At 62.1% G+C, this 20,242-nt stretch overlaps 1 protein-coding gene across 1 annotated transcript; it reads right to left on the bottom strand.

Annotated features, from left to right (window-relative positions):
• Window positions 1–647: 647 nt before the first annotated feature.
• On the bottom strand, window positions 648–12,279 carry BCAN (brevican). The gene is made up of 14 exons (XM_010564189.1): window positions 12,225–12,279; window positions 11,378–11,470; window positions 10,856–11,248; window positions 10,456–10,630; window positions 10,235–10,362; window positions 8,880–9,173; window positions 6,873–7,298; window positions 5,431–6,243; window positions 3,165–3,272; window positions 2,806–2,964; window positions 1,696–1,778; window positions 1,171–1,315; window positions 766–948; window positions 648–673 (listed from the first exon to the last, which is right to left on the bottom strand). Exons 1-14 carry the CDS (start codon window positions 12,277–12,279, stop codon window positions 648–650), a joined length of 3,081 nt encoding a protein of 1,026 aa, XP_010562491.1.
• Between the last annotated feature and the right edge of the window lie 7,963 nt (window positions 12,280–20,242).

Genomic DNA, 20,242 nt, shown 5'->3' on the forward strand with positions numbered 1-20,242 from the left:
CTCCAGCTTCATGGTGCTGGTGGGTGCTGCCATGCTCCCCATTTTGGGGCTGTGCAGCTCTCCCTTTCCCACCTCTGTGCCAGGGCTGCCCCAAATGACCAGGCCACTGCTCCGTGCCATCTGTTTACTGGTTTTAATACCCACAGAAGCACAGAGAGGGGGTTTGGGCAACACATACCCACTCCGAGCCTGAGGCAGTAGCTTCTGCCTTTCCTGGGAAGTGCAAAAGCCCTCCTGCACCCCGGAACGGGTGCTGAGCTGCAGCACAGCTTGGATGTCCCTGTGTCATGCCCCACCAGCGTGTCTCAGGATGAGGATCCTTGGGCCAGAAGTGGGAGAAAGCGGCTGGAGGTGATGCTGGCACATCAGTGCCATCACCTTCCTGCGGTCCCCCTTTGATTTCAACTCTGTTGTGACTCCAGGAACAAAACACCCCTTGTGCTACATTTTGGGTCACTGTCGGTTCCTTTTGAGGGGATCTTTAGTTATTAGGATTTCTTTGTACAGATATAAAACAAACAAGGAGGCAGACACCCAACAGTAAGGTGTTGTGCCATGCCGGGATCCGTGCTGGTGTCCCGGTGCCGTCCCCATCCGCACCAGCTCCAGGGCCCGGGGAGGTGGTGGCTTCTGCCCCAGGGACTCGCTCAGTCGTCAGGGGGCTGAGCCAGGCCTGGGGGGGACACAAGAAGCCCCAGGTGAAGGGAAAGCCCCAAAGGCAGATGCTGAGGGGACTGGGGGAGTCAGGGGGAGCCCTGCGCTCACCGGGGCGGCAGGCCAGCTGGGGCGGCTCCCACATCCCATCCTCCTGGCACCGGATGATGGGTGAGCGGCGCGGGACGAAGCCGTGGCGGCACTGGTACCGCGTGATGGAGCCGATCTCGTAGCGCTGCTTTGGTCTGCCGAAGGCGTGGGCATTGCTGATGGCGGGGGGTGGCCCGCACTGCACTGCAGGGGGGGAAGGGGTCATTGCAGTCAGCCGTGGATGGGGACCCCCAAACTGGAGCAAACCACCCCCCAATAAACCCCAAACAAGCTGAGGGTCCCATACACAGGACCCGTTTCCCCACTGCGGGGATGGTGGGGAACTTCTAATTTGGGGTCACAGAGGGGTGCAGTCCCAGCCCCTCAGCACAACCCCTGCCCAGGGCAGGGATGGTCACAGCTTACCCAGCCCCATTTTGCAGGTGTAGGAGAGGTGGTAGTTGCAGGGCACATCGCTCCACTGGCCCCCATCATGCCACACGATGACCACGCAGTTCTCCCCAGAGAGAAAATAGCTGTCGGGCTGCCCAGGGTGCCAGTTCTCATAAAGCTGGGGGGACAGGCGGGACAGGGTGCATGGGGCACCCCAGCACACACTTTAAGCTGGGGGGGAGGGCCACACCAGCACACACCCATCTGCAGCCTCCTGGCTGTGACACCCCCATCGGGAATGAGGTCCCATCTCCATGCCCCTTGGCATGGCTTTGGGACCCCAAATCCTGGGGTCTGGCTCACCCATGGCACCCCCGAGGATGCTCAGCCTGGCCGAGGCAAGTGGCTCTTGGCGGGGGGGGGCTTCAACGCCTGGTCCCAGGGTTGGACCCATCCCGCAGGCACATTCCCAAGCGATGGAGAAGGATGACGAGGTGCCTGGGGAGGGAGGGGGTGTCTTCTCCCGGGGGGCACACAAGGGCTGGCAGCCTGACTTACCAAAGGGCTCCCATCGGACCACTGGAAATCCCCCTCGATGGTCCGGTCGTTCAAGCCAATCCACTGGTACTCCCTGTACTGGTCTGAGGGGGCAGGGGGAGTGTTGGGGTGGGGGTGGGAGGGCACAGCCAGGCCCCCCAGCACCCCCTGTCAGCAGGGGGCTCAAGGGATCTGGAGGCTGAATTTGGGGAAAATTGCGGTCTGGGGGTGAGTGCGGGGAGGTGGGGGTGTCCCCAGCCCGGCGGGGTTGGGCTGGGGGCTGGGAGGTTTGGGATTTGGGGACAAGGGGAGCCCCGAAGGGGACACAGCGGGACCCCCCACCCTGCACCCCCGCGGGAGCGGCGGGACGGGGCCAGCCGGGAGAGGGCGGCAGAGCTCTGGGTCCCCACGGTCCCGCCTGTTCCTGCCTGGCCCTGCAGGTCTCTGCCTGGCCCTACCAGTCCCTGCCTGCCCTTTTCTGGTCCAACCGGTCCCTGCCTGTCCCTGCAGCTCCCTGCCTGCCCTTGCCTGTCCCTGCCTGTCGCTGCAACTCCCTGCCGGGTCTCTCCCTGTCCCTTCCTGCTTCACCCTCACATCCCTTCAGGCCTCTTTGCTCTCTGCCCCGTCCCCACTGCTGTTGTCCCCTGCTCTGCCTCCCTCTGCATTTGCCCCCCCCTCCCTCCATGTCTGCTTTCAGGCAAGTTATTGCTTTGCCTTCAAATTTACTTGCACACGTCCAATGCTCTGCTGGTCTGTCCACCCATCACACATCTATCTCTCTGGTCCCATGTCTATCCACCTATGTATCTATCTGTCCATCCGTCATCAGCCCAGCAGCAACCCTGCTGTCTGTCGCTCTTCCCCTACCGCTCACTAGCCAAGAGGCCGGTGAGCAGCTAACCACACTGGTCAATCCATCATATCGGCTATTTCCTTTACTCTTTATTTTCTTTGACTTCCCTAGACTGTGTCTGCCTCTTCTGCAGCACAGCAGGGTAGGGCTCTGCCTTGGCTCTCGGCCGCTTTTTGGCTTAAGGTTTAAACTTGAAGCCCAGTGCTGAGGGACGCTGAGGGTCCCGTGGGCAGAGGTCTGGGGGAGGATGCAGCGGAGTCCGGGGCAGCACCACGTACCATTGATGAAGTCCTGCTCTTCGGGGGTCAGGATGGTGGCCAGGTGTCCCCCGTAATGCCTGCACTGGGTCTCCGCATCCTCCCAGCTCCTCCGGGTGGAGAAGTGCTTGTAGCAGGCTCCCTGGAAGCTGTCCCAGCCGGGGCTGCACTTCTCCAGCACTGAGCCATGGTAAGGGGGTAAGGGGGGAGAGAGGAGAGGGTCAGGGTGATGGAGCCCAGCTCACCAGCAAGCAAAAAAACCCCAAAACCTGATTTCCCCACATTTATGTCTCCTGGGCCGCTGCTTCAGCAGCTGAGGCTGCAGCGGGAGCTTGGCAGGGGCCAGCCGGTGCGGCCATGGTGGGACCTGGGGGACTCACGTCTTTCACAGCTGCTGCCTCCATAGCCCGGCAGGCACAGGCAGGCGATGCGGGCGCTGTCCTCCATGCAGGTCCCTCCGTTCAGGCAGGGGTTGGGGACGCAGCCACCTGCAAGGCACATGCAGCCTTCCTCACCATGGGAGCTTGGGGACCTCGTTAGTGCCCAGCATCGTTAAAGCCTCATCTCTGCAGTGAGTAGCCCCACAGCAATCAGGTCCCTGATCTGGTCACTGAGGGCACCAAGTCTGGGGCAGGAGAAGGACTCGGGCACACAGTGACATGCCTGCAGCCACCCTGTCTGCCCATGCTGCCCTTGGTCCATGGGATGCACCCGGCTCAGCCGCCCCAGCCCAGAGTTGGCCGGACTTGGGGCTTTGGCCTCCTCCCAGGGCACAGGGACGTGAGCTGGATGCTCTTGTCCTCTGCATCAGTGGGCTTGCTGCTGTGCCAGCCCCTGGCCTGCTCCCGTCGCCCAGGGACAGCCCCTGCTTTCCCCTGGAGTGATGCAGCAAATGTGTTTTGGGAGGGGAACATGTAAAGGGTCATCTGCATGTCCAAGCCGCACGTCCTCAGCCTGGCGGCAAGGTGAGCCTTGCGCCTGTCCCTCTGTTGTCACCTTCAGCCTGGCTGGGGCTGATAACTCAGCCAGCACTGTCCCCAACCCGCATGTCCCCACCAGCCCGTTACGGTCATTAAGGCGCCCGGAGCACATCGTGTGCTCCCAGTCCTGGCTCAAGAGCATGATTAAGGGCTGCCGCCAGCGCCGGCGGAGCAGAGCCTGAAAGTCCTCGACACCCTTCAGCCTAATGATGCCCATTTAATGGTCCTTGGCTCGGTGGAGCCATGCCGAGGACAATGCTGCCACCCTCTTCCATCCCCAGGCACCGTCACCTCCCAGCAAGGTGCCAACAGCTCACTCGGGACACCCAGCTCATCCCCAGCAGACCGAGGCACGGAGCAGGATGAGCTATTTAGGGCCCTAACACCACACGGCCGGCTCTTTCTGAGCATCTGTCCTTGCCAGAGCAAAGGCAGCCATCCCACGAGGCCTGGCCACCCACCACGGAGCATCCGCTGTGCTACAGGACTCGGCAGGGCACTGCCAGACCAGGGGGACGGGGAACCCGCACCATCCCCTCAGCTGCAGCCGCCCTCGCAGGGAGCCAGGAGGGCAGAGGGGGGCAGGGGCTTGGCTCCTGTAAGCGGCATCAGAGCTGGGAGCATCGCAGCATGGGGGCCGGAGGGTGGGTCTGGGTGGGCGACAACCGCCTGTGGCAGTTCATGCACCCACTGCTTGCCCATCTCAGCCCCCATGTAGGGGGAGCAGGGCTTGGGGGGGGCGGGGGGGAGCTATGCTCCCCGGGCGGACTTCAGGGACTTCGGGGCGCTTGGCCATCGAGGTCTGCACAAGGCAGGGTGCTTTAGGTGGGGCTCTGCACCCCATAACCCATCGGTGCCCCCCATGGCTCCAGGGGTAGGAAGCCCCCCTGTGCTAATGTCATGCAGCTTCCAGCCCTTGTTCCTCCTCCCAGGGCAGCACTGAGTGAGCCAGCCCCGGGGGGGGACACCGCACGGAGGGTGCAAAACAGCCGTACCCCACTCCCCCACCTCACACGGGGTCCCATCCACCCTGTTCCCCAGGGACTCGCAGGTACAGGGCGGGCCGGGGGATTAGTTCGTCAGTGGGAGAGGCACGCAGGCAGTGAGCGAGGCAGCAGGCGCAAGGACGAAGGGAAGAGCTAGCCGAGATGCTTGTTCTAGAAAGCTTTTAATTCCCTTTATTAGTATCACTGTTAGTCAGAATAGGGTTTGGGGCCTTCTTTTGATTTTTTTTTTTTTTCATGGAAACAGTCATTAAAACACTTCACAGAAGTAGAAGAGATTTAAGTGCATGCAGACCTCGGACCAATTTGTTTGACAAATATGTGCTTCTCCAGACCTGTAACCTTCCCTTACCCAGCTGAGGAGGAGAGAGAGAAAGGAGAGAGACAGACGGACAGACGGACAGAGGGAAGCACAGCATGAAGGAAAGGTGTTGGCTTTCTCTAGTGCCAGACAGCAGCCAGGAGGGCTGCCCCCAGGGCGAGGGTGGCACAGCGGGGACCCCCGGCCGAGCGGGTTCCTGCCCCGACGCTGGCCCGCTCAGTGGGGAGGGCGGGCAGGGGGGCAGCTGTGCTGGGGGCCGGGTCCCCCAGTGGGGTCCCCACCGGAACCACCCCAGAACTGTCAGTACGGGGAGAGGTGAGGCCATCCCTGCGGGTCCCACCTGGTTCTCCGGGAACGGCTGCAAGGAAACCCTCCACGGTTGCAACAGAGGGAGCGGGTTGGTCTTCCTCCTCTTCCTCCTCCTCCTCCTCTTCCAAAGATGCAGCAGGCATCCCATGGTCAGTGCTCGGGGGTCGCGGCACAGCCTCCTCACCTCCCGTGGCCGGCACGCTGCTGCTGCCAGGCACTTCCGTGTGCCATGGTGTGACCGCCGTCACCTCCGCCGTGGGGACAGTGCTCCCGTCCCCCAGGGTCGTGGGTGAGGGGAGCCACAGGGCCCCCGACTGCTCTTCTCCCTCCTCCTGTGGCTGCGAGGGCGCAGGGGGCAGCGGGGACGCCCCGAGGCTTTCGACCACGTCTCCCGAGATCTCAGTGTCTTCAGCGGTGGGGATGGGGGTACTCACCCCGCCGGACTTGTGCCCACCTGGGGACATCCCACCAGAATCTCGGCTATCTGATGAGGTGGCAGAAGTGGCACTGGTTGGCAATGTCACCCGGTGCCCAGGTGCCCCAGGGCTGGCTGTGTGGGCTGGCCGCCCCATGGCATCCCACGGGCGGTCGGGGCGGCGTGTGGAGGCAGTGGGACTGGGCGGCCGGGGAAACCCCTCAGGAGGCTCCATGTCACCTTCCGTGGCCCCCGCCGGGGATGGGGTACCGGTGAGTTCCTCTGTGCCCACCCGTGGGGCCACGGAGAGAATCTCCGTGCTGGCAGCTTCATCCGGCTCCATGGGCTGGCTGCGGTCTTGCCCTCCGTCCAGGCTCTCTGCTGATATGCTGCCGGGGTCCCTGCCCAGCGCTGCTCCCTGTTCCTCCTCTGCAAAGGGCAAGGCACAAAGGCAGTGAGACACCGGCACCGGGGAGCCAGCCAAACCTCAGGGTCACAGGCACCAGCATTGCCCACCAGCACCGCAGATCCTGCCCACAGCGGGCAGAGCTGGGGAGGGGGCAACACCAGCACAAAGATGCACAGGGAGATGGAAATGGCCCCGAGCCCGTGTGACATTGTCCCCTCTGAACCGGCACGGCAGACCAAGCTCTGGCTCAGCCACTGCCAAGCCCAGCCCCGGCACAGGCTTCCCTGCGGCAGGGGCCATGCTCAGCCCCTCAGCTGCTGTGCCTGGCCTCCTCTCCCTCCGGCTGCCAGCACCATTCTCCAGCTCTTTGCGCTGCTAAACTGCGGTCCGGCACCAACCTTGCACACAGGACCCTGGCCGAGGGAGGGACAGACAGATGTCCCCACACCAGTGACTTGTGCACAGCCCTACACCAAGACACTGGTGCCCCCGCCATGGGTGCTCCCTCTGCAGAAGGAATGGGGACAGCTGGGGCGACCTGGGCACCCACGGGTGCCTCTGACCTCTCCTTGCAATCCCGGCACCTCCATCCCTGCGGCTCCTCTCTGCACCCCAGCCCTGGCACCGCCACAGCGGCTCTTCGACCTACCCTTGCCGGACAGCTCGTGCCCGGCCGCTGTGCACTGCCCAACTGTCCCTGTTGTCCCATCCTCCTCCGTGGGGGATGAGCTCCCCGGTTTTGCACCACAACTAAGCGGGATGCCTGCCTCGGGAATGGCCGGGGCCATGGGGAAAGGGGTGGCAGAGGTTGGGTGACCTGAGGACACGGAGGTATCTAGCGGGGGGTGCCGGGCCCCTGGCCCAGGTGCGTCTTCAGGGGACAGGCTCGGCTTTTCCAGCTCAGCGTCCTTAAAGAAAGGGACGGCGTATATAGCCCCTCGTGACTCAATCTCCACTTGCGCTTTGGGCAGCTGCAGCTCCTCCAGCTTTTCTGCCACTGTAACAATCTCCTGGAAGCCCTCGGGCTCTCTGGCTTGGTATTTTCCTGCAGCCTCAGGGAAAGAGTTTGTCCCTTCTGTGGGCAGAAAGAAAGTGGGATATTACTGCCCCGTCCTGGCCCCACAGCAGGCAGAGATGCCCTTGCCCTGGCATGGGGCTGGAGCCCTGGGACAGCCTGGCACCCCAGTGGGGACCCAGCTCTCCTCGACCTCCCCTTGTCCCTCTACGTAGGGTCAGCGTGGGGCAGGATCAGGCCCTCTCCACGTGATGCTGGAGCCAGCAGAGCCAAAAGCCCCAGCAGGAGCTGTGGGGCTTGGCAGCACGCAGTGAGGCCGGATCCCGAGCCCTGTTTCCCAGAGGCGATGCTGATTTACACCACCTGTGCTGGCCCCAGAGCCACGTGCCAGCCCGGCTCCCCCCGCCGCCATCCGGCCAAGGCTCGTGGCTTCGGCAGGCATCCAGGCACCGCCAAATTTTACACTCGCAGCATTTTCTGCTTGTCCCTGCCCTTCCCGACAGTGGCTCTCTCCCCTTCTCCTCCTCCCCCTCCAGCAAACTCTAATCCTTGATGCATGCTGGCACCCCCAGCCACGGGGGGGGGTCCTTCTCCACGCCCCCATCCCCATCCCAGGGAACGCAGATGTGTATGGGGAGTTAGTGGGTTACAGGGATCGCGGATTCATAGGACGGGTCCATCCTGCCTAACCCATGGGTTTCCCTGCCAAGAGATGGGAAAACTGAGGCATGGAGATGCTCACCATCCAGTTGATCTGGGGGACAGCATCCCCATCCCGCAAGCCCCCATGGCCCTGAGGGGATGCACAGAGATGTGGTACTGGGAAGGAGAAGCAGACAGGTGGCTCTTTCTCCCTCTGTGCCTGTTATCTCTGCTAGCCTCCATCCTTGCTCATCCCCTCCTGGCTTATTGCCCATGTCAGCCAGTGCATAGACCATCCCTGGCAGCACAGGCAGCTCAGTGCCACTGCCTGCATGTCCTGTTTCCTATTCACCACAGTCAGATATTGCCCAAAATCAGCCTTGCAGGCTGTGCCCAGCAGCCCACAGGGACCGGCAATGCCCCCACCTCAGCTGGCAGCCGCTGGGGGATGAACCATCCCGGAGCCATGCCCACACAGCTCACACAGACCAATCGTGCCACGCAGGACATCCCTGTTCTGTTGCGATATAGTAGCGTGCAGCATTGAGGACATGCAGGGCATCCCTACTTTGTCGTGATATATCAGCATGTACTACTGAGACCATGCAGAGCATCCCTCCTCTATCATGATGTATTGGCATGCAGTATCGGGACCATGCAAGTTATCCCTCCTCTGTCACAATATATTGGCATGCAATACGGAGGTGGTGCAAGGCATCCCTATCCTACCGTGGTAGGTTGATACGCACGACTGAGACGGTACAAAACACCCCTGCACTATCGCAGTATTGCAGCATGAAGAGCACGCAGGGATCCCGATGCGATCCCAACCCTGCAGGAAATCCTAGCATTGCTGCACCCAGCGCTCAGCACGTGGGTGGGCTGGAGCCAGCACCCCGCACCCGCCAGGCACCTGTGCCACTGCCCAGAGGCTTCCCGAAACCTCACACTGGTCCCTGCCCGGGAGCATCTGCAGGCCAGCGGGGTGCCCCTCTTTACCTCGAAAGCAGTACGCATCGTATCTGCTCTGGGCATCGGGAAATCCTGTCTGGTTGCGGAAGAGGAAGATGGTTTTGACACCCGGCAGGGCCCCGCCGCAGCGTTCTCGGGGGGTGACGATGGGGTAGCGGACACTGCCGTCGGCCAGCCAGCCGGGACTACAGGCGTCCAGCCCTGCGCTCCAAGCTGCGTAGAGCTGCCCCGTGCTTGCCAGCTCCGCACCCAGCGCCCGGCAACGTGCCACCGCCTCCTCCAGTGTGAATTTGTCTGGGGCTGTCTCCAAAAAGATCTCCCCTGCAAAGAGAGGAAGGAGACGAGCGTCAGAACCGGGGAGGGGGGCGTGGGCTGCGGGAGCCCCCTCACCTCCTCCGTGCTCTGCACGACCCCAGGAGCAGGCTTGGAGATGGGGACCTCCAGCATGGTCCCCGCGAGGAGGAGCACCAGGAGCTGAAGGGTCCTGCCTGCCTCCCTGCCTGCCTCACTGCCTGTGTCTGGTCCTCCCGCACATGCACAGGACAATCGCAGCACAGGCATGGCTGGAGCTCTCATGCCACGCGGGATAGCTGCCCTCGCAAACGGAGCCGAGACTTTAAAGCATCCATGAAAAGGACTGCAGAGGAGCAAGTCCACGCCCTTCACGGTGCAATCCATGTATGGGTCATTTCTAAGGGGACCTGCAAGCCCAGTGGATGCTGCGGTGGGGCTTCATGCTCAGAAGGGCTGGAGATCGCTGCCCTAAGGCATGCCGCGTGCCAGCCCCCACGACCGCACCGGTCTCCCCCTCCCAGCGCATTGCACCTCACACACCAGTGACCTGCACTGCATCCCTGCCACCTGCCTGGCATCACCCTGACCAACCCCGCCACAGCCGCTGGCGGGGAGCCCCACTGGGGTCCGAAGGAGGGACCGGCCACCCCCACGCACACACAGCCGGGAGGGATGTGCCCGAGCTGCAGGAGATGCAGCACCCCAGTGCATGCAAAGCACGGCGCGAGCTTGCCCAAACCCCAAAACACCACGCAGCGCTATAGCCACGACATGCTGCCAGCCCAGGGCAGATCACCCTTGGCATCCGTCAGCCCTGAGGCCAGAGATGGGCACTGGCTGCTACGAGGGAGAGAGCCCCACACCCCGCAAAACCAAACCAGAAGCACTTCTTTGGGAAGCAGCACAGAAAGTCCCTGTGCTTGCGTGCATCAAAGCGCCCAAAGCTTTGCAGAGCTCAGAGGTTCCGGAGCCAGCAACTGTGGTTCAGGGTGGCTTTTTCACTTGGGTTTACAACGGGTTATGGGGGCGAGTTAGCGCAGCCGCAAAAGCAGGGGAGGGCAGGATGGGGCTGGTGGCACCACAGGCACCTGGGAGGTCCTCGGCGTAGCAGTACACGTCGTACATGTCCTCCGGGTCCACCACCCCGTAGTTCCTCACCCCGGGGAAGCCGTTCATGTCTCCATAGCAGGCCTCGCGGGGCGTGTGGATGGGGTACCTGGGGCAGGAAAGCACAGGGCGGGGCTGGCGACTCGTGGAGGGGTGAAGGGGGAGGCGATGGGTGCGATACCCGGGCGGCAGTGGTGCCCACCTGACGGTCTGGTCAGCAATCCAGCCGGCATCGCACTGCTCGTAGCCGCCGAGGTAGGCAGCATACAGCTGCTCGGGGGTGGCGATGCGGGCACCGATCCTGGCGCAAGCTTCCAGCGCCTCGGCGAAGGTGTAGGCATAGCGCATGGAGCCCTCCCGGTAGTGAAACACCACTCCTGCGGGGGAGTGGATATGGGCATGAGCAAGGGGCTTCATGACATCTCCCACCTGCATGGGTGCATCTGCACCCAGGTGCCCCTCTGCAGCAGCCCCCCCCCCCCAGGGGTGCATCTGCACCTGGGTGCAGGAGGGGTTTGCTGAGCCAGGAGAGGGCATCTGGGCAGGGTGGACTTCTACCCCCCCCACCGCCCCAAATCCCACCACTCCCCACCTTGAGGTACCTTTGACTTTGACATCAAGGATATCGTGGCCGTCCTCGATGCCGTGCTGCACGTCGCAGCGGTAGATCCCCGAGTCGTTGGGCCGCAGCTCGGTGAGCAGCAGAGAGGCATTGGTGTAGCGCTGGTGGAAGATGGGCAGGGAGGCACGGAGGCGATAGTCCTCGCTCACCTTCACCCTGTCCCCCCGGGCTACCAAGATCTCCACCTCCCTGCCCTCAGAGATGAAGGTCCACTTGACCCGGGGGGTTCCCAGGACTGCCCGGCGGCCGGCCGTGCCAGCGGTGGGCTGGGGGCCGAGGTAGGTGATGAGGCAGGGAATGGTGATGTCGCCTGCCAGCACGGCGTCGAGGGCTGGGTGGCGTGGGATGGAGACCTGCAGAGCCTTGAGGTCCTCTGGGTGGGAGAAGAGAGGAGCCATGAGCAGGACTGGCATAGGGTGCCCCACCCCCACCCCAAGACCCCCACCGCAGGGCGCTGATGGGGCAGGGAGCAGCACGTATGTGGCCCATGATGCCGAGTTACCTGTACCATCTCCGGGGCCAAACACCTCCGGGACCACCATGGGGGCAAACACCCAGAGCAGCAGCAGCGGGAGGGCTGAGGCCATCCTCTGCCCTGCAAGGGGGAAGGAAAAAACACCAGCTGTGCTTAAAATCCAAAGAAGCATCAAAAATATCCCTTCCCTGCACAAGGGGGAGAGTCACGGAGAGACCCCCAGCCCATGTGTGTGGGGATGGGATGATGCATGCGGCATCAGGGCACAGAGGGAGAGGCCAGCACCAGCACGGCCACGGGGTAACCTGGACCTTGGATGGTGAAGAGAAGGAAATGTGCCCTGTTTAACAGGAGGAAGGAGACAGCACGAGCAACTGGGACCATTGGCTGGGTGCCACTAGGTCCCATCCAGCCCCACCAGCCTTCCCAGGGAGCCGGGTCCCCTGGGGACAGCAAAGCCCAACCTGGCCCCAATGGCACGGAAAATTTGAGCCCAAACCCTGGCCTTGGCAGGCAGGGAGACGATGCCAGAGCTGGGGCTGTGTGTTCGCAGGCGCCACAGTGAAAAACCTCAGAAGGGTTTTTTTTAATAGCTGGTGTTGAGCAGGAAAGAGGCAGCAAGCCCCAGCCAGGGAGGCGAGTGTGCAAGCAAGGCATGCACATGTGCGCTTGTGCTTCTGCACGCATGTCGCAGCGTGCACGCGTGCGGGTGCGCACATGCATGTGCATGCGCTTGTGCACGTGTGCGGTGCAGGGAGGGGCTTGAGGTCAGTGAGCTGCTGGGGAGCGGAGGGGACACAGCCGAGGGCACACAAAGCACGGGGTGGAGGGGGAGGGAAGGAGCAGGAGGGCTTCTCTTTGGCATTCAGCTCACGCCGGAGGTTCCCCACACGCAGGCTGGGAAAACCGGGGCCGACCAAAGCAGCCATTATGTCCCAGGCCTCTCTCAAGGCAGCCTGGCACAAAGGGCTCTCCCCAGCAGGCTGGGGATCGGTGGCTGAAAGGAGAGCCCAGTGGCTAGCACTGCCACCACTGGCCCCCAACCCTCCCCGGGGAAAAGCACAGGGGACCGCTGGGGACACCGGACACGTCGTGGAGGGGCTCTGGCTACCCATGGCCTCTTGCAGCCATCTGGAGAGGAGGCCGATGCTGGGGATGCAGGGAGATGCCCCTGCATGGTGTAGGGGAGCACAGCCCCAGTAGCCCTTCACCCCTCTGCAGAGGCTCCTCAGGGGGCTGGGGGTTTCCTCAGCAGCCCCCCCCCCAATACCGGGGATGCACCATGGGGTTCCCCAGGACAGGAGCATAGCAGCCCTGAGACTCAGAGCAGCTTTTTAATTTATGAACTCTTTGTGCTGCATTGATTTCAGCAGCCACAGAAGCGGATTTGGCACCTCCACAGCACTCTCTGGGCCAGGTCACCAGCTGCCAGGGCCAGCCTGACGGGAGGCTGTCCTCATCAGCTGCATCCCTCTGCGAACAGTGCTATCTGAGTTTACCCATGGGACCACTGCAGCAGGGTGAGGGTGTGAATACAGCCCCGGCACCACGCACCATGCATGCACAGCCCCTGGAACCAAGCTCAATGGACATGCAGCCCCTGGTACCGTGCACCATGAATGTACAGCCTGTAGCACCAAGCAGTGTGGACATACAGCCCCTACCACCATGGACAACGGATGTACAGCCTGTAGCACCATGCACCATGGACATACAGCCCATAGCACCACACCATGGACACAGAGCCCCTGGCACCACACACCATGGACATATGGCCCCTGGCACCATGCACCATGGACATACAGCCTCTAGCACCATGCACCATCAATGTACAGCCCCTAGCACCATGGATGTACAGCCTCTGGCACCATGCACCATGGACATACAGCCCCTGGCAGCAAGCACCATGCATGTACAGCCCCTGGCACCACAGACCATGCATGTACAGCCCCTGGCACCACAGACCATGGACATACAGCCCCTAGCACCAAGCACCGTGGATGTTGACTATCATGTGCAGACCACAAACCACCCCCCCCTTCCCAGCAGGAGCTCGGCACGGGCAGCCAAAACCCGATTGCCCAGGACCCAGCTGGTGGTGCCAGAGCCAAGCCAGGGGCTTTCTGTGCTCCGGCCAGGTCATTTGAATTCAGCCCCACAGCTCTGGAGCGAGGGACAAAACCCTCCTGCTCAGCGGCCATGGCCAGGCTCCAGCGCGGGGGCTGGCTGCCGTCCCCCCAGGCGGCCAAGCAAGGAAGGCTTTTGTCACGGGTGCCTTTTCTTCCCGTTCCCAAGGCGCCGAGGTGGCGTGAACAGTGGCCAGCAGCAGCGGCCACGAAGCCCCAGGGAGGAAATTCAAGTGATAAAACTCTGCAGGAACAGGGCAAACTGGGGTGAGCGGGTGTCTGCTCCCCTCCCATGTGCATCCCTGGCTGGGACCAGGGTGCCGGCACCAGGAATGGGATGTGGAGAGGGTTAAACCTAGTTTCACCCTGCCCACGGGCGATGCCTCAAGGCCCTGGAAGAAACTGTCAGACATCACATTTGGGGTTTGGGGTTGGATATTTGGGTGGGGTTTTTTTTTTCCTATTTGCCACAAATGGAAAATTTTTCAGCCCACATGTCGGGAGAGAAAAGCTGGGAGCAGGACTAGGGAAAGGCAGCCAAAAAGCTCAGAGAGGGGGGGATGGCGGCGGCTCGAGGGGCTCAATTGTCTCCAAGACCTCGGAGCTCAGGAGCCGCTGGGGACGGACTGAGACATAGGCACGCACGCAAGTGGCGGGGCTGGCTAACCTCCATTTCTGTGGGAAGCCAGGTGGAAAATGGAGCTGAAGTCTATTTTGGGACAGGAGCGATCTTTCGTTCTCCCCTGAGCTCAGCCCCGCTTTCAGAGGTGGTTCCTTGAACACAGGGCCGGTGCGATTTGGAACTACAGCACCCAGTCCAGGGTGAAAGGCAGGAGATGCTGTGAGGGGATGGCTGAGGGCCGGATTCCTTCCCATCTCCAGAGAGGGTCTTTCTCCTCCATGGCCCCCTTGTCCCCTCCATGTGACAGTTACTCATCCAGGCTCACAAGGTGCCCTGCCAGCCCGCAGCGAGCCAGGGGGAGGGCAGGCAGCGGAGTACTGGCTTTCCAGGGATGCTCAGCTGCAGAATGAGTCAGCAGCCACGGGCAGAGTCTGGCCCCGCTCCAGGCACAAGCGGGCAGCCCCATCCCCACCGGCAAAGGGCTTCGGACACCCCACTGCCGCCCCAGCCAGCCGGCCGCACCGATGTCCCCATCCACGCACACATCCATCCCGGCACACACGTGGCTGCCTCCGTATCAGTTTCCCCCTCCTTGCTGCAAACTGGCCCTTCATCCAGGATCCGTCCCCATCACTGGATGTACATGGGGTGCAGCCGTGCTTGGTGGGAGTCCCCGGAGCAGAGCAGTGCCAGGGGACACACCGGCTCCCCTGAGAGGAGGCTGGGGTGGGAGGGCCGCACTCTGCACAGGGGATGCAGTGGGAAGCACCTGGCAATCTCTTGGCAGCAGCGGCTGGCAGAGCTTAAAAGGCCGGAAGCAGCTGGGGAGAATGGGGGGTCCCTCCAGCTGCCAGAACCACTCAGCCCCCCCTATTCCAGCAGGGAGAAAGAGGCTCCTTGTTGCAGGGCTGGGATGCAGGGATGTGCCCCCCCCATAGCAGGGGGACCAGGGGAGCCCAGTGAGGGCCCCTGGGGAGATACAGTCCCGCACGGAGGGGTGGGGGTGAGAGCAGACCCCATAGGAACCCACAGGGACGTGTGAGGCTGGGTGAGCACGTCACACGCACACGTGAAGGTTTGCACACCCATCCCTGCCTTTCCTGGCTGTGGGGCTCTGGTGGGGAAACTGAGGCACAAGGTGGGACAGGAGAAATGTGGGATGGAGGATGGGGAGGTCCCAGATTTCGGCACTGCTGCTCAGATGCGTCCCACTAAGCCGGGGCTCCCCAGCCCCTCTGCACGCTCACCAGCAGACTTGCAGCTCCTCGCTCCCAGCACAAGATCACCTGGTCTCCCAGTTTCCCCAGTCTAAACCCATTCCCCAAAGAGCAGCCCTAAAGCATCCCGATCACCCTCACACTGCCATGCACACTCCCAGCAGCTGGAAAAGGCTCCAGGCTGGGGCAGAGGGAGTTTTTCCCACCCCTCCAGCAACCAAAAGGAAGAGCAACAGGTTCTGGGTTGGACTGAGATGGGAGAAGTCAGCACGATGAGAAAGGAGGCTTCGGCCAAAAGCGGTCCCCTGAGGGGATGCTCAAGGGCAGCCCCTTCATCCCGGGGATGAAATGCTCTGGCTGTGAGAGGGGAAGGGGATTGCAGCAAACTACCCCAGCCAGGGGCACCCCACAGGGGACCCGGGCTTCACGCTAGGGCTGCTTGCTGGAGAAAAGCCATGAAAATCCCGCAAAATGTTTCTATTTTCCCCCAGCCCCTCCCGTCCCCAACACTGGGACACTGGCAGAGCCCGGGGATGGAGCTGAGAAAGCTGGGGGAGGATGGGGAGATCCAGTGGTGCCCTGCAGCCACCCCAAACCCTAGGCTCTACCCTAGCCCGTCTGGGACAAGGCAGCTTGCCCCTGAAAACGTCCCCATGGAGAGCAGCAATGCAACCAGGCAGGAGAGAGGGGAGCTGGACCCCTGGATCTCTGTGCAAGCCCCTGACCAGCTCCGTGCCTCAGTTTCCCTTTCCACTGCTACCCTGACTGCAGCATCCTTGGGACAAGGACCTGTCCAGAGGTTCTGCAGGACAGATGGGGAGGGCTCCCCCATGATGGGACACCCCAGACCCATGCTGAACCCCAGCAGCTCTCCCAAAACAAGAGTCCCATGCGAGCACCTGCTGAAACAGCCCCAAAAATCCCCCTTATCCCCAGTGCCGGCTGGGCAGCAGGACGGGCTGGGTTCCAGGCTGTGGCGGCCAGGCAGCACCAAAGTCCTTTTTCCAAGAAACCCCCCTTCAGCCCCCGCTCTGCCTCCAGTGCTGCAGAGCCAGCACTGGTACAAGCTGATCCATTAAAAAAAAGAACTTGCAGAGTGATGCTGTCCTCCCGGGGGGGTCGGTGACAAGGACAAACCTCTCCAAAGTGGGACCATGGGGACCACCAGCTTTGAGCATCCTCTGCTGCAGGGCAGGATGATGCCTTGTCCCCCCTGTGCCTGCATCCCATGGGGAAAAGCACAGGGAAAGCTCTTGGCATCCCCACACCAGATCAGCTCTCCTCTTACTTTCCGCCAGTGCAGAGGTGAAATGAGATATTGAAATTAATAGCGCAGTACGGCAGCAGGCAGCTGCCCGGTCGGACCATGCATCACCCCGTGGTTGACCGTCGGCCAAGCCCAACGCTTTCCCCGCATCCCACCTTGCTCGGTGCGCGGTGGCAACCCCGCGGCGGCCCTTTTTCCCGGTGGGGGGAACGGCAGCGCTGGGGGGGGCTCCCCTTCCCCAGGGCCCCGGTGCGGGGCTGAGCTGCGGCTTCTCCGGGGCAGTGCAGGCAGCAGTCGGCAGCAGGTTGGCAGGACGGCTGGGAACGAGCTCCACCAGGCATAAGTGCAGGCACCGAGAAAAGAGGAGTCTTCTGTGTGTGTCCGTGTCCTCGTCTCTTTTTTTTTTTTTCCTTCCCCTTTCCCTCCTCCTTTTATATTTATTCCTTCCCCTAATTAAGGAAAAAAAAAAAAAATTATTACCGTGTTGGCAGGCGCTTCGTCCCTCCCCTTCCCTCCCTCCTGGCAGCTGGCAAACCCAGCACGAGATGCCGAGCGTGGGGAGAGGAGGATGCTCAACCCGGGCACGTTATTTAACCCAATGCAGCAGAAGTGGAAGAGCAGACAGACCTGGCTCTCCCAGACCCAGCTGGAGAAGGGGGTCGACCTGCCATGGCCCCCCACCACAGCACGGGAATGCCCTTTGGATGGTTATTTCTAATATTTGGCAGCTTCAGCTGGATGGGGAGGAGGCCACGGGTAGGGGTCCCGGTAGCCAGTGGACGCTTTGTCATGCAAAACCTCCACCATGTGGGTGGAGGCACCGTCCGGGGGCTGGAGGGACCCAGGGGCTTCGCCAACCCCAAAAAGGTGATGGGAGCAGCCAGACCCAACCTCCCACCATGGCACTCACAGCCGAGCTTGGTCCCACAGAGAGCACGTGCCATGCCTCAGTTTACCTACCTGCATCCGTGTCATGGGGACCAAGGATAATGAATGCATCTTTAAGTTTGATAGCTTGCAGATTGCTCCTGGAGGGACATATCGGGACCTCGGTGCCCTGGGCACCCAGTGGGATCCAGGGTGCAGCTGGGGACCCTCCTTTGCAGAGCCCAGCCCCGCAGGAGCACGGCAGCACCCATGAGCCAGTGTCGGGGCTTTTTTTAACCAGATCTCGCTCAAACTTTCTCTGGCATGGAGAATCCTCTGCCCAGGGGGGCTGGCATGGAGCCTGCCAGACAATTGCTCGGGTGAGTTTGCAGAAAGCCACAGCTCCTGAGCAGAATTAATCATTCGTCACCCTGGGAAATAATTACAGGCGGTGGAGACGGTCTTGTTAGCAGTACAGTTCACTGGGTGATGCACGACGCAATGCTCTGCCCTGGAGGCAGACACATCACGGTGTGGGGCCAGGATGGATGCTGGGACAGACACTGGGATGGACACTGGGACAGACACCGTGACGGTCACCAGGATAGGCAGGGGTGAAATCCATGGGCTGCCCCAGTCTCTGCCCCCTCCATAACCAACCCATGAGGTCACATCCTGCACCCGGCACTTTTGTGGCAAAAGGCTCAGGGCTGGGGGAAATGCAGAGTGCCTACTCAGCAAGGAGCGTCCTCCCTCCTAATTGGGAACAAATGTTCCCAGCCTGGCTGGGGTTTCCTTGCTGGCTCAGAGCAAAGCCTCCAGGGCTGCCGCTCTGCCTGCCCCTTCCCAGGGCAGCTCCTGGTCCCTCCTGGACAGTGGCATCCATGGGTCAAAGCCCTTGGGACAGCCAGCTCCTGGAAGGGGCAGGGGAGCAGGGAGAAGAGCAAGGGGGCAGCAGAGCACAACCCTTATTAGACATCAGAGAATCCCGATCCCTGCCTGCAGCCCCTGAGATGTCAGGGACCTCCCAGCCCTTCTCATTGCCCCAGGCCCAGTCCCAGCAGCTGAGGGCATGAGAAGGGGTCCAGCCCCACGGTGACCCCATCCAGCAACCACAGCCCCCAGCCACAGGCGGTCCCCAGCTGCATCCAGGCTGGAAGGCCCCCGATGCCCAGCTGTGCTTCCTCCTCCTTCTCCTCCTCCTCCTTCCCCCTCCAGCCCTGCTCGAAGTCACGTAGCAGTGCCTGCCGCACACCCCGTGCCAGGCTCGCCGGCACCCCACCGGGTCCCTGCCCTGGGGTGTCACGCACCACTGGGGGCTGCAGGGCTGCGGCACCCTCAAACCTGCCGTCCCCACAAACCTCTGCTGCTGCCAAATGACGACGGGGACTGGGGGGGGCACAGACATCCCCATCTCAGGGGATTCTGACCCTGAGCATCCCCCAGGGACACAGACATCCCCATCCTGAGAGGCTCCTGACCCCAAGCATCCCTCAGGGACGTGGATGTCCCCACCCCGGGTGGATCCTGACCCTAAATATCCCCCAGGGACACAGACATCCCCATCCTGAGAGGCTCCTGACCCTAAATATCCCCCAGGGACACAGATGTACCTATCCCAAGTGACTCCCAAACCCGAGGACGCTGCAGAAGGAAGGGATACACGGGCATCCCCATCGCAGGGTGCCCCCCCCCAGCTCTGTCCCCAGCTTCCCCCAGGCAGGGAAGTGCTGGGACCCCTCTACATCCCTGGGGATCCCGAGTCCTCCCTGAGCTGCAGGATTTGGGCTGTCCCACCAAGCCCTGGTGCTGGCTGAGGGAGAGGAGACGAGGCACAGTGAGGAAAGCCAAAGCAAAGGCATGAGGAGGAAGAAGGGAGAGAGGCCAGGGAGGAAGGAAACTCTCCCTCCCCGGGCACTTCCCGGCACAGCTGCAGGCACCGAGGGCCGCCTTGCGGCAGACACCAATATTGGGTGCCAGCCCTGGGACACCCAGCCACCCCACGGGCATCCAGAGGGAGAAGAAAACTGGGAGGTGGTGAAAAAGCGGAGCAGCCAGGCAGTGGGGACAGCTGGCTCTGGAGCAGATGTGCTATGGAAACAAAGAGGAAGAGGAGGATGAAGGCACATGGCAAGACTCCATCACCCTGCTGCCCAGAGCTCTGGGGACCCGGAGATGAATTACCTGACCTCAGCGCTCCCTGTGCTGCTTAATGGCATTTCAATCCTGGCTGCGAGAGGCAAACCAGAGCTGGGGCCAGGGAGCCAGACAGGATGTCTGGCCGGAGATGAGCCTGGAAGCCGATGCCTTTGGAGACCCCCAAGATAGGGCATCCCCCCCTCCCCACCCGCCAGGCACTTGAGATGGGATGCAGCAGCACCCAGGGGAAAACCCACTCCCTGCCATGCAAAGAGGGGGCTGGGACCCCTGTTATTGCTGCTCCCAGATGTGGGGGACTTGGGGGCCCCACCAGCTCCTGGATGGTGCAAGGCTGGAAGGAGCTTGGGGACAGATCTGGGTGGCTCCGGGTGGCCTTTGCCAGCAGAGGGGACTGTTGCTTGTCTGTCCGGAGGCTCGCCTGGAGCCTGCCCAGTGGGACAGCTTGGGAGGGGACATTTACTCTTTTCCTCCTTGCCCTGGCCAGAACAGAGCAAGGACCCTCCCGTGGGAAAACCGCCGTCTCTCCAGGAGAGGGAGAACCGGGAGGGAAAGCTGGCAACAAGTCTCTCCCCAAATGATGTTTTCCTGCCTCTTTTGTTCACAGAAACCTCCCGAGTTTGAATTTTTAAACCT

Source organism: Haliaeetus leucocephalus, unplaced genomic scaffold (genome assembly GCF_000737465.1).
Source record: "Haliaeetus leucocephalus isolate CR32 unplaced genomic scaffold, Haliaeetus_leucocephalus-4.0 Scaffold175, whole genome shotgun sequence".
NCBI lineage: Eukaryota > Metazoa > Chordata > Aves > Accipitriformes > Accipitridae > Haliaeetus > Haliaeetus leucocephalus.